Source organism: Lytechinus variegatus, chromosome 16, assembly GCF_018143015.1.
Source record: "Lytechinus variegatus isolate NC3 chromosome 16, Lvar_3.0, whole genome shotgun sequence".
Lineage (NCBI taxonomy): Eukaryota > Metazoa > Echinodermata > Echinoidea > Temnopleuroida > Toxopneustidae > Lytechinus > Lytechinus variegatus.
In genome coordinates this window covers 4,542,187-4,555,838 of record NC_054755.1, presented here as the reverse complement: position 1 = coordinate 4,555,838, position 13,652 = coordinate 4,542,187, and the positions used below count along the sequence as shown (strand labels likewise).

The 13,652-nt window shown below is 34.6% G+C and overlaps 1 protein-coding gene and 1 long non-coding RNA gene across 2 annotated transcripts; one reads left to right on the top strand and one right to left on the bottom strand.

The window, feature by feature from the left end:
* Positions 1-453: 453 nt before the first annotated feature.
* LOC121429696 (putative lipoyltransferase 2, mitochondrial) lies at positions 454-5,116 on the bottom strand. Its single transcript, XM_041626860.1, has 4 exons — positions 4,993-5,116; positions 3,399-3,605; positions 2,080-2,361; positions 454-1,592 (listed from the first exon to the last, which is right to left on the bottom strand). Exons 2-4 carry the CDS (start codon positions 3,580-3,582, stop codon positions 1,345-1,347), a joined length of 714 nt encoding a protein of 237 aa, XP_041482794.1. The 5' UTR covers positions 3,583-3,605; positions 4,993-5,116; the 3' UTR covers positions 454-1,344.
* Positions 5,117-7,759: 2,643 nt separating this feature from the next.
* On the top strand, positions 7,760-10,985 carry LOC121430143. The gene is made up of 3 exons (XR_005972003.1): positions 7,760-7,880; positions 8,704-8,828; positions 9,701-10,985. It is a non-coding gene; the product is annotated as an uncharacterized LOC121430143 (long non-coding RNA).
* The last annotated feature ends 2,667 nt before the right edge of the window (positions 10,986-13,652 follow it).

Here is a 13,652-nt window from a genome sequence, read left to right as displayed (position 1 = left end):
AATAAAAAGATTGCTCCATAAAAAGAAGAAGTACATAGAAATATGTACTTTTGTCCCTTTGTGTTCACAACATTCTTTTATAAGGCACTTTAAATAAAAGTACATGTATACTTAAAATATTAGTATTCGTCATATTGCACAAAAGTCTGGAAGAGCTCCCTCAAACAACCACCATGATCCTCAACATCATTAGCAGATAAATACTCTTAATCAGGATATACGTGACAATTGTAATAATAATAACTGCATATTTACCCAGGATAGCCACTTCAGTTCTGAAAACTGTTCTCCCAGCGGGCCCTGCAATTATTATTACCCCGAATTTAGCACGGCTACCTTGATCAGGCGCTCGAGCACTCGAGGAATTTCTTCCTACCGGGTACCCATTCACCTCACCTGGGTCCAGTGCAATACAATGTGGATAAATTTCTTGCCGAAGGAAATTACGCCATGGCTGGGATTCGAACCCACGACCCTCTGGTTCAAAGTCCGGAGACTAATCCACTGGGCCACAACGCTCCAGGTTTGGAACTGAAGAAAAATTAAGTCAAGGTACCAAGGTCTTTTACTTAAGATTGTACCTGATTGCCACAGCCATAGTTCAGCTGAGAGATCATGATAACATGTTCAAACTTCTGTAACTAATTGCAAGATTACACTTGGTATAGCATCTATCTGGTACACTAAAGATGATGAGTCTGAACTAAACACTGGCAACACTGTTTAATTGCTCTAGTGGACTAGTTAACATACATGTATGTCATAAAAGAATGTTTTATGTTTACAGCTTACACAGTCAGTAAAGTGAACAATGCTAGAAAGTGACCATGCGTAAGCACACACAGCCAGAGCACTATCCTGGCAAAAAAAGGAGATTATTTGAGGAATATCAATGTCGTTTTCATGAATAGTTGATATGTCAGGAAGTGTTAGTCAAGTTTTGGGCATGTTGCTTCACTCCACATTACACAATATTTCAAGGACGAAGCCAATAACAAGAGTGCAGTCAAGTCACATGTTTGCTGTCAGTTGCTACAGCACTAAATGAATGGCTTCTCTGCATCATGTGTCCTCATAGACCTTGGGTCGATATCACTCCAGCATTTTATGCAATTCCCCATCACCATCAATCCGACACTAACTCTTCACTAGAAGGCTCTTAACAGTTAAAACCGCTGACGCCAAATTCTTTATATTACTCCATGTACTTGAACATCAATAAACCTGTTGAATACTGAATCTTTTAATTTCTATTGGCTTTGTACAGGGACTATCTGGTTGCAGTCGTCAAGGGGTTAACAGCTTCTCTGCATCATATGTGACCTCAAAGGCTTTGGCTTGATATCACTCCAGCATTTTATGCAATCCCCTGTCACCGTCGATGAGCCGACAATCGAACTGTTCACTAAAGGACTCTAAGAAGGGTTCTACTGCATCTTCAACTGTTATAGTTCTGTGTCTGACCTCATTACTCAAGGAAGTGACCCCTTTACCTTCGATCCCACAAGGCACTATGTGGTCAAACCATCGTAGGTCAGTGTTGCAGTTCAGGGCAAGGCCATGGCTTGTGATGTACCGTGTACAGTGAATACCTGAAGTAGTGAGGGGTAAATATCACTAATATTACAATATTCCTCTTTCAACATAGTACTACACAAATAAAAGTAATTTCTTTAAACCTTTTTTACAGAAACAGAAACCTGGGAAAAAGAAAAAAAATTATCAATGGAAAAGTGATTAATGAATGTGCATTTGATGAGAAGAGATAAATGGATCAATGGACATAAAGAATAAGACTGACTTAGTAATGGGCATCTGCTGCAAGGGTACATTATATAACCACAACCATTCATCCAACCCCCCACCATTTGCCAAAAGTGGTGCATTGAGTGCACCAGATAGCAACTCAACTCCCAACCCCTTTTTCAGTAAAATCAACAGACTTCGGACTAATATTCGCAACCCAGTAATTCAAATGGACACATCCAACCATCGTCCTTCATTAAAACTGGGAGAAGCTTTGGATGAATTTCATGTGATACAATGCACCCTTTAGGCACCTGCTAGAATCATACCTACCTATGGCAGCAATCTTGCTATCACCAACCCATACTCCAGTGTTAGGGGAACACTTTCCAATGACACCAAACCTTCCACAGGTCTTTATGACCGTGTCTTCGAGCTGCTTGACATACCATCGGACACTCTTCTGGTAGTGGGTCAGGTCCAGGATGGGATAAGCTACAAGTTGGCCAGGACCGTGGAATGTGATCAGTCCTCCCCTCTCGGTTCGGAAGAAGTCAGCACCAAGACCTTTGAGCCTCTGCTCGTCTGCGGACGTGTAGCCTTTGGTTCTAATACCTGCATGAAATCAGAATGAATTGATCAAGTGTGACCAGGGCCTTATTTTATAAAACTTAATATCAACAACCATTTCTAGATTTCTAGGCCATATTTGCTCTTGGCTGATTCAAGAGAACCAAAATGTCTGTAACATGCTGATGACGCAGTTGATTCAGTGTCAGTACCATTAGAAAGTATATCATGCAAAATTATATTAAAAGGGAAGTTCACCCTGACAAATTAAAAAAAAAAAATTAAAATCTTTGTTAGATTTCCCTCAAACCTTCACCAATACATTTGATTATTTTTCTGCTATTTTTACAATTAACTTTTGGTCAGGGTGAACTTCGTCTTTAATTTCATTCTCCTTCTTTTCCAAAGGCATGAACATTTTAATCTTTATACTTCCCTACCTACATTGCTACTGTAAGAAGCAAATCTCTGCAAATGTTGTTTTATAATTCAAACTTATTTCTTGATCAACAGTTGAATTCTCGATATCAATCAGGAATCATATTTTTTTTTTAATCAAGAAATCAATTCTTGATAAAGAATTGAGTCTCTTGATGTCAAGTAATGGGATTGAATGATACAACAACTTGCCATACATATGTTGGCATACACTGTATGCCTGTACATGGACTACTGTACATGGGCTAAAACATCTAGATGTTTAAGGCAAGCAAATCTCTTTTAAGTTTTTGAATGCAAATACAATATTTCCTCCTGAACAGCAACATTAATTTAAAATTGTAATGATCTAGGTGTTATGTTTATAATTTATATATTGTCTTATCTATACTATTCTCTTTGTTTTTAGGTTTGTCTATAACTTGTAATTTTATGATTTTGTTGGGGTAGCGATAATAAAAGGAATCTCCTCCTTTCTGCTCACCCCTTATGCTCTCATTTTGTTTATACCTTTTTTTGTCAATATAGATTATAATTCTTATATTTATCTCACCTTATGTAATACTCATAAATTTTGTAATGTGTTTTTATGAGGAGTGTTGAATAAATGTGAATTTTAATGAATAAAGATGCACTCCATTTACCTATTGTATAGACAGGGCTATGTGTACAAAGAAGAAGCAAATCTTGAGTTTCTTTGTGAGCTTCATTTCCACCAGTCTTCAGTAGGTCAAGCTGCCATCTAACCAATCTTTGCTGGAGCTCCCAAGCCCTTCTGTATTGTATGTGACCCAAGTTGAGTATGGATACCAGTCTCTTACCAGCCATCACATGCAGTCAAGAAAGTAATTCTGCAGGAGAAGAAAGACAAAGACATATAGGGAAGCGAAATGTGAAGGTCCTAATCTGAACACATCATTAAAGGGGCATTTGAGGCTTGAAGCAATGATGTCTAAACAAATAAATGACAATAAGAAGTACGGTGCTGTCCACCCATGAATGTGATGCTGATTGATGCACATAAATAATCTTGCACCATTCTAATGGTCAGTACGAGTGCTTAAAGGGGAAGTTCACCCTGACGAAAAGTTTACTGTAAAAATAGCAGAAAAAATATATATCGGAGGTTTGAAGGAAAGCCAGGAAAGATTAAGAAAGTTATTAGAATTTATTTTTTTGATTTGTGACGTCATATACCAGCAGCTGTCCCATATGTTATGTAATTTAAAATGCATAATATAAATCCATCCATACATACATTTCTTTGTAATTTTCTTCCACATTAATTTCAGTTATGTTTTTATGTGATTATACATGGTAATCAAGTAAATAAAAAGTGGGGCATTGTAACCCTTCACTGTCTTAATAACACCTCAAAATCATGATTATGAAAGTAAAAAATGATGATTTACAATTGTAGACTATAATATTTGTTAGCAAATAGGCCTATACGCAGCTAGACCAAAAGCTTTGGTCTATGTTATATTGGTTGTTCCGCTGAACTCCTTTGGCTCCACTCACCAATTACAGAGACCGAAGTTCTAACTCGATCTGTACAGGCACTCAATGGCCATATGTTTATGTTTTCCCTGGTTTAAATGAACCAGGGAAGTGGGAGTTGTGCAACAGCCGAAGTGACTGTTTTTTTTCTTCCTTTTTTTTCTGTTTTGGTGCATGCATTTCAGGCCAAAATGGAATAATCATCTTTATTTTGGTCAAGTTCTTTTTAAATATTTGTAATTCAATTGCATGAAAAAAAGATGAAAATTGATGAGCCCTGCCATGGGATTTTGCATTGTTAACCCCCTAATGGCGGCTGCACGATCGCTAACCCAGGAAGCTCCAGCCCGCGAAGCAGGACGGAGCTTCCTGGATTACACGATCGCAGGCCCCGTCTGTGTACGAGAAATTTTTTAAAATGTTTTAAAAAGTCCTCTAATTTACAGACAGCTGCCAGCTGTACAATAGTACACGCAACAATCTTCAAATTTAATCACTTTTTTTAATCATATGAAATCATCATAGGCCTAGAGTGTATCGTTGCATTGATAGGCACACATTTGTTTGCATCCTACAAAAATAAACACTTGTCAGTCAAACTACAAAGTCAAACTACACAGAAGACTACGCGTGGGACTGCATACACAAAAGTCGAGTCTAGCAAAATTGTGTTTTTAATTTAAGCATAACTGATGTCATTTAAATTATAAAATCGGGTTCCATAATACTAAGACTTACATGTCTTTAATATCCGGAGAGGACCACCTTTTCAGATACAGAACGAGTAATTAATTATGCCTTTTCGGTGTGGAAATGATTCAAGTTGCAGACAAATGCAAAATCCAGTTGTGTAGTGTAACAAACGAAGAGGCAAAATTAAAAAGAAAAGAATAACCCCAAAACGACGTGAAAATGACGCAATATCCACCCTGGATATATTATATTCACTTACAAAAAAAAAATAAAAAAAATATTCGACTTTATGGGTTATGAACATGGAAAAGGCAATCTAATCTTGATTCGAATATCTGAAAAAATCAAATAATTAGATTTCCTCTAAATTTACAAGCTTATTAAACGTTATTATATAGTTTCATCGAGTTGAATACCGGTATAATTATGCACTGGAAATACGGTGTATACAGTATGCGGTACCCGGGATGCGGGGATGCGGTATCCCCGCCCCCCGCCCCCCCACACACACACTCACACAAAATGAAATTTGCCTTTAGTCGTATGAAATCATTATAAAGGTTGTTGAATGATTGAATTAGCCTAATTTTCAGTGCATTCTAAAAATGGCTTGGTCGAGGACCAAGGCTTTCGACGGGATGATGAATTTTTGACCTACTGCTAATTAATAGGCATATTATGAGTGTATCCTTTTCTGTGACACTATAGTCTTACGCAGCCTTTGCAAATGGTATATCGCCTGCATCAGAGTATTATAACACGCCCATTTATGAATTGTATATACCAATGATGTTTAGATAAATAACTTTGATCACATAAACCAAACAAAACGTCTTTTGAATACACTGGCGTGAATGTTGGAGGGGGTCATGAACTAGCATCTTTGTGGAAGCGGGAGATAATTCGTACAAAAAAGAAGGATATAGGTTAATTAGTGTACGACTAGTTGAAATTGACCAAATCAATGTCATTATACAGCAATATAAGACCACACACTTTACAATTTCATCCGTTTATAGGAGACTTAATTCAAATCACATCAACTCTATATAACAATCTAACAGTTAATATTTCCATTATAAATTTTGTTCAAATACTTGAATGAATGATGCATGATTGCATCATCTGCAAACATCTATTATTCAAAATATTTCCTTTCTGCAATATTTTCCTTTTTATTTACATCCCTGTGCTATTTTCACGTTTTTGGAAGTTTATGTTGTGGCCTGTGATCTAATCTCAACGAAGCTAACAGTAATCCCGATCCTATTTTTACTCCTATCCCACCTTTATAACCATGCAGTGAGTGTAAATGAGTTTTCATTGAGCAAAATTGCTCTTTATTTCCCTTTTCTTTTCTTCACAGTTTGATCTATTGATCATCCTCTGTATAATATATGCACATCATTTTGAACAATTGAATGTAAGGCTCGCTCACTTCGCTCATTCGCTGCATTTCTCCAATAATTACAATGTAACACACCCCTTAAAAGCCGATTTGGTCATCATTCTGTCTTTGAAAAGTTGCTCGCTCGCTTATTGATATTAATTGTAATTCATTTCTACAAATTCATTACAATATTGCCATCGAAAAAAAATCACGATATAGACCTTTGACTGAAAGATGGTAGTATAGTACATGTTCACAGTCACACACAAAAAAATAAAGTTACCTCGAAGAAATAACAAAGTTATGAAGATGTATATTGAGCAAGTTGATGGTATCATATATCCCCATTTATTCTTTTGTAACTTATATCCATTCAAATTTTGTCCCTTTGTTTTTCACGATCTGGAAAAATTATTGTTTGATTTATTGGGTAAGTATGATCAATGCTATTATTGTTACCTTTAACATATTTGTTAAAATATGAAATAATTATGATTTCAAAGAAGAAGGAATATTGGGACGTGACATCCGCCCACCTACTTCATACTTAGGCTATGTGAATATGTTTGCACAAAATATTGATAAATTTTGAAATTCAATAGCTTCATATTTTGTTATAAGAATAGCTTTTGATTAATTTTCAGAAGCTTGGTAAATTTTATTCTAAATGTTTAAATAATAACTTCTCTTGAGGCAGGGGTGGATCCAGCCTTTGCCAATAGCCCCGGAATATTTTCAGCCATATTTCCCCGATCGTCCACTCGATAATGATTTTTGGTTTATTTGAAGGGGTTGTCCAATAGTCACTTCCCAGCTTTATTATTAGAAATCAACATAATAATATATCACAATCCTTATTTATATAATGCGAGCGCAAAGCGCGAGCTAATTTCTTTTTGGAAATCTTATGTATTTTCCCCCCTATAATTTAAACATTCTGCATGGGCAATGTTTGTTATCCTGAAAAAAAATGTGTATGCAACTAAAAAAAATACTACGAACGCGAAGCGCAAGCAGAAATGAACTTAAGGAAAAGGTAGTTTTTTAAGACTGCATGCAGTTATGAAGACGTTACATAATTATTTAAAAATATGTGAAGCGCGAACTGAAATTTTTACCTAAAGAATGGAAATTCTAAGCACTTTATGTAATATCAAAATAATTTCGAGAATTAGACCTATACTGAGAATCTATTCATGTTTTGTAAATCATGCAAAGGATGAGTAATTGGGGACGAAAATTTGACAGCAAGCAAAAAAAAAGGTTTTAACCTAAAATTGAAGGTCATTTCGTCCACAGAAAAATTGAAAAGCACATAAAAGGTCCTCACTTAAAAAAGGGGCACACCTGGGTAAAAACGGCATATTTACATTTGAAATTTTGATTATCCCTCTCAAAAGGGGTCACCGATGGACTCCGCTATAAGAGCTCCTACGATAAAAAGAAATACGATAACTGCAAGCACAGATTAAGACGTGTCTTATCCGCTTGCTAGGCAATTTATTATCTTCCAAAATACTTACTTCGATTATTTCAACAAAAGGTAAGTAATAAATGCAATTATTTACAGTCTCTTGCTGATTTATCTACGAGTGAATGTCAATATGTATGTTTTGATTCCATCATTAATTATACTGGTCTACGGAAGGAAGGTACCGAACGGAACTTGATGCTCATTCGGCCCGTGTCGGTCGGGCTGGGGCGACTAAGCAGGTGCTGGTGTGCAACCGTACATGTATACGTATCGCATATCGGTGTATGCAGAGGATCGATGATGAGATGAGGCATACTATACAGACCCCTGAGGCACAATTTGACTTTAATTTTAGATTTAGCCGCAATAGAGAATGAGGTCTTGTGTTTATTAGATTTCATTGTCAGTTTTTATTATTTAAAATTGTTCGAAAATATCAGATAAATTTGCAACAACGTGAACTGATCAACTGAAAATATATTTTTACTAAGCCTGTTGAATTTTAGGATTAATGTAGTATGTTTAGATCTAAGAAGTAACTGTGTTAGATATGATGTTAGGTCACAAGTTTGTAAGGTTAAGTAAGCTAACATTGAAAATTTAATGCAAAGTCTAAGGTTAATTAATTCATATAAATACAAAAGAAGTAATCTTTGTTAGCGAGTGCATGCCATGTCATCATCATCTGCTCTTGACTTATCACCCACTTTTTTTTTCAACATGAGAATTAAAAAAAAATATAGAACCCAGCAGGTGCAGGCATTTCTTTTTTAAATTTTGACTTTGCTGAAATTTTCTCTATTTATTCAAATGGACTTTTGTTGGACTTAACCTGCAAGTGTCCAGAAACAATCAATTCCCCTATCTTCCAATTATATTTCATTCTTTATAGACCTTCAGTTAACTTTAAAGCTCTTGTCTGTAAAGTGAGGGGAGGAGATTGGATCGCAAGAGTAGTCCAATAATTGCCCATCGACACAACCGCCTAGAAACTCTTTTGTACAACTTCTATCCCAGGTAAGATTTTATTAAATGTTTAGTTTTACTCAGTTTCTAAAAGCAACTTAGTTAAGATAATATGATTCATCCAAATTTTTATTAACTTTTTTCAAGCAAAACTGTTTTTATATGTCATTTTCATTTATTTTGTAAAGAGAAAGAAGTTTTTGTGTTGTTTTGGGATAGGCTGACTGGTTGTTGAAAGGAAAAAGCATAAATATTATTTTTTTAATGAACTCTGTTAACTTAAACAACAACATCAATGAATAGCCTCCCCTCTAGCTGAATTGAACAAAATAAATCTGAAGATTTCACACCTATACATACTGTACATGTACCCATGTTTGTTTGAATGCAAAGGAGAGAGATAGAGAGCAGTGAAAATGATACAATTGTCAAATATAATTCTGAATGAGTATTCACTTGATTACACATTTGCAATTTATTGATGGTCTGTTTCTTGCATAACAAATATAAATCTATTTGCTGTAGTTAAAAATTGAGCTACATGCATCACTTGTAAATTTGCATCTGAAATTTGCAATTGAATATTTTCTTGCAGACATTTTTCTGGTAGACAGAACTGGATTAGACCATCTGAGAGACCATATGGGCAGTAGACAAATAATAATAATATAGGGTATTTATATTGCGCACATATCCACCTTGTTAGGTGCTCAAGGCGCTCCTATATTACCCGGCTAAGCTAGGCGTTCATAGCGCACACAGCTTTTCATGGAATTACTTCCTACCTGTACCCATTTACCTCACCTGGGTTGAGTGCAGCACACTGTGGATCAGTTTCTGGATTAGACAAAGTAGTTGACCAAGTGGCAATTTACCCGACATTAACTGTGGTTTCATTTACTTCTTAATTCCTCTTCTTACAGGGGGAAATAATTTTGGATAACCATCATGAGGCAACTAAAGGGCAAAGTGAAGAAAGAAACGAGGAAGGAGAAAAGGGTGAGAAAACAAGAGAACATGGACAATAAGAGAAATATATTGTATGTTGTGCTTCCTACCTTCGCTCTCATTGCCTGTGCAATTATCTTCTATGTGTACTACAAATCAAGGCCCAAGATTGCTGTCGATCTTTGAGAGTTCTTATTGATACATTTTACAGGTATTAAAGAGAAATTTCCATCTTTGAAAGATAAGAAAACTTTGCTTCTATGTTACTTCTATGGGGTACTACTTGGCGACCAAGATTACTTGCGATATTTTTCAGTATGAATATCAAATCATTCTCAAAACTTAACAGATAAAGGATATCTTGCTTCATTTTCTGCATTGGAGAAATGGAGGAGTTGTGCCCAGTCCCTACCCTTCCTGTGCCGCCAAATTGATAGCCAACTTTCATTATGAATTTCTAATAAATTGAGACAAAGAATCCAAAATTCACTTTCTTAAAAAGCCTTTTTTTACTTTGTCAAATCCTGCCAAAAGTGAATTACATGTATTCCAATATATTACTGCATTATGTGAATATGTAGCCTATGCCCTATGTATGCCCTAAAAAGTCAATGTTGTGAATACCTGAAATGAATATATGATATATTGGATAAAATTTATGATTGTACATTGATCACATCAAGCTTATCATTTTATGTTTATCTTATATCATAAGGAAAGTCACATTGATGGTTGGCAGTTGAAACTCATTTTTCGGGTGTTACTCTTTTTTGTTGTTGTTTTTCATTTGTTACCATCAACTTTCAATGGACTCTAGATTGATTTAGTTTATATTTTGTATCAATAGTTTGAGAGTTGTACATTTCATTTGTCAAAAATATCCAACATGTTATTCCTTATTTGGGGGGTTTTAATTCATTTTCGTTTGGAACTTTAGAGTCAGTTTATTGATCTATTATTTTATGTTTATAATATGAAGTGTTACACGTACATTTCATTTGAAAACTGAAAGCATTCGATATGGCTCAGGACACTGCCATTACTTATTTACTTGTAAACTTTTTTTTTTACTTTAAAGATGGTATCAATTGCCTGAATCATTTCAAAGGTCACATTCACTGCACACAGAAAAGCATGTGTTAGACTACACCCAAGCATTTGTTTAGACAGTTATAACTGCTCTGTACTATATTTTAATGTAATGAAATTTTAAGCATAATCCTGATTTTGTATTATATTCTACCAAACTATAAAAGGAATTTGAAAGCCCATAATGAATATTTCAGTCTCCCCCACAATTTCCATAACTTTATCTTCAACAATGTAGGATTCCAAGAGAAGGATTTTATATCATTTTTTTTGTTACACTTCGTAATTCGGAAGGTTCGTAATTCCGAAACACGTAAATTGCCTGTACCTCGATGTTCGTTAATCCGAAAACGTAAAAGGGTTCGTTAATCCGAACATTTGTGGCATTATTCCGAAGGTTCGATAATCCGAAAACGAAATAAGGTTTGATGTTCCGAAGGTTCATTAATCCGAAAACAAAATAAGGTTCGTTGTTCTGAAGGTTTGTTAATCCGAAAACGAAATAAGGTTCGTTGTTCCGAAGGTTCCTTAGTCCAAAAACAAAATAAGGTTTGTGAATCATTTCGTTTTCGGACTAACGAACCTTCGGAATTACGAACCTCATTTCGTTTTCGGATTAACGAACCTTCGGAATTACGAACCTCATTTCGTTTTTGGACTAACAAACTTTCGGAATTACGAACCTTATTTCGTTTTCCGATTAACGAACCTTCGGAATTACGAACCTTCGGAAATACAAACCTTCGGATTAACCGAACCTTCGGAATAACGAAGCTTCAGAATTGCGAATGTATGCGATTTTTTCATGTGCAATAATATTGGACGTAATTAATGTTTTGCCAAACGTTAAATACATTCCACTGGGCATGTATTGTTTCTTGTGAATGCAAAATTGTAACTTCACATATGTTCACATATGTGTTCTGATAATTCATTACTATTGATACATCTTTTTCTTTTAAACTTATATTTCGTTTTATTATATAGGTTTTAGACTGTAGTTGTGTTACACTTGTTAGTTTGTTTTTAAAAAATCTTCTTTCACTATTAGTCCACCACTGGTGGACGCTTTTTATTTTCTGGTTTTAATCCCATGTTGACTGACTTTAAAAGATCTTTTTGATTGTGGAATATTTCGATATTCAAACACTGTAGAAAATGAATACAAAAGGTGACAACTTGCTAGTTTGAGATCCTTCTTATTCCAGAGTATGTTTCAATATTGCGTACAAAATTCATACAAGTTGCTTTGCTGTTAGTGAAAATCAAATAGGCACTGTCTTAGGTAAGCCTAGTCTATGGACACATTTAAAGCAGAAGCGATATTATACAGTTAACAATATTATTCTTACTTTCCAACTTGTTTTGTAATACTAGTGAATGTATAGCAAAATGCTTGTTCCTTGGGAGTCTTTAAGGGAGCATCTTTTCACTAACAAATTTGCTGTGATCCAATGGATTTCAAAGATCTCATAACAGATATCAGTGAAAACCATGACTAATTGCTTTGTGAAATGCACCCCTGGTATTCTCTCTTTCATTCCCGAACCCACACAAATGAATTGCTTTATTATTTAGATTTTAATCCAGTCAAAATATATTATTATATTAGTTGCATGCTATGATCATGTATAATTGTGAATTTACCATGTTAGCAATTTTTAAATTTATATTTAATTCTGGTTTATTTCCTGTATATTGTTATTACTTAAGTGACTTATCTCAGTCTTTTCTTCACTCACTGAGGAGACTTATTGACAAATGTTTTTGTAAATACCTGTAATACAAATAAACTTTTAGATTTTGAAGTACATTATGCAAAGTAATTAGTATTTCCACTTTTTCCAGTGTATTTTTGGTGTGATGCAGACTTAAAGTATTTTTTTTTTTTCAAAACAGTATTTAGTTTTAATGAAATAAGTAAAATAAGAGAAACATTGTAATGTAGTTTTGGCAATAATTCATCAAGAATGACAGATCACAATTTCTTATTAAAAATCTTTAGTTGCATTTAAATGCTTAGTTACATGTAGGGGAGACTGGGGTAAGTTGAAACGCCTGTAAAATGAATTTATGCAATACTGCCCTCAATTTATTACAATAATTCAACACTTTGTATTATTAATAGCCATAAATTGAGGCATTGCAAAAATTTATTTAATAGGCTTTACAGAAAATTACAATGTTCAACTTACCCCGTGTTCCAACTAACCCCAGTCTCCCCTATGTTGATATTATTAGTACATCACCATATTGATTTGTTGATCAGCTCATACAAGGGTGGTGTTACTGAATTGCCATGAATGGGATTGTGCAAAAAAATACACTTTCACATTTGTATTTACACTCTTCTTACATCAAGTAAACCCAGCAATAAGTTGATTTGAATGAATAGAGAAACATCAAACAAGCAGAATGCTAAACTTTCATTATTCATAGATGTAAATAGGATTTTAAATTGGAAATTATGACATTAAAAAAAGTTTCTCTTATTTTCACTTAAATTTTCATACAGGTATGCAAAGCCTATGTAATATTTAAATAAGAGTCGATGATGTCATACACTCACTATTTCTTGCATTGTACTGAGCATAAGTACAGAATATTTCAAGTTTTGGATTTTATCATAAAGAAGCTCTTCATTGAATCACAGTTGGTTTGCCACAATGCCAATTCCACAGCTTCAGATGTATTATACAGCACTGGAATAATTTAGATTCAGATGTAATATTTCTCATTGAATTCGTGCCTGTCTGACATTGTTTCCCTAATTTAAATACTGACCAGGTTGTGCACAGTTGTTTTATAATATAACCTTATTCTACATCAAATGTTAAT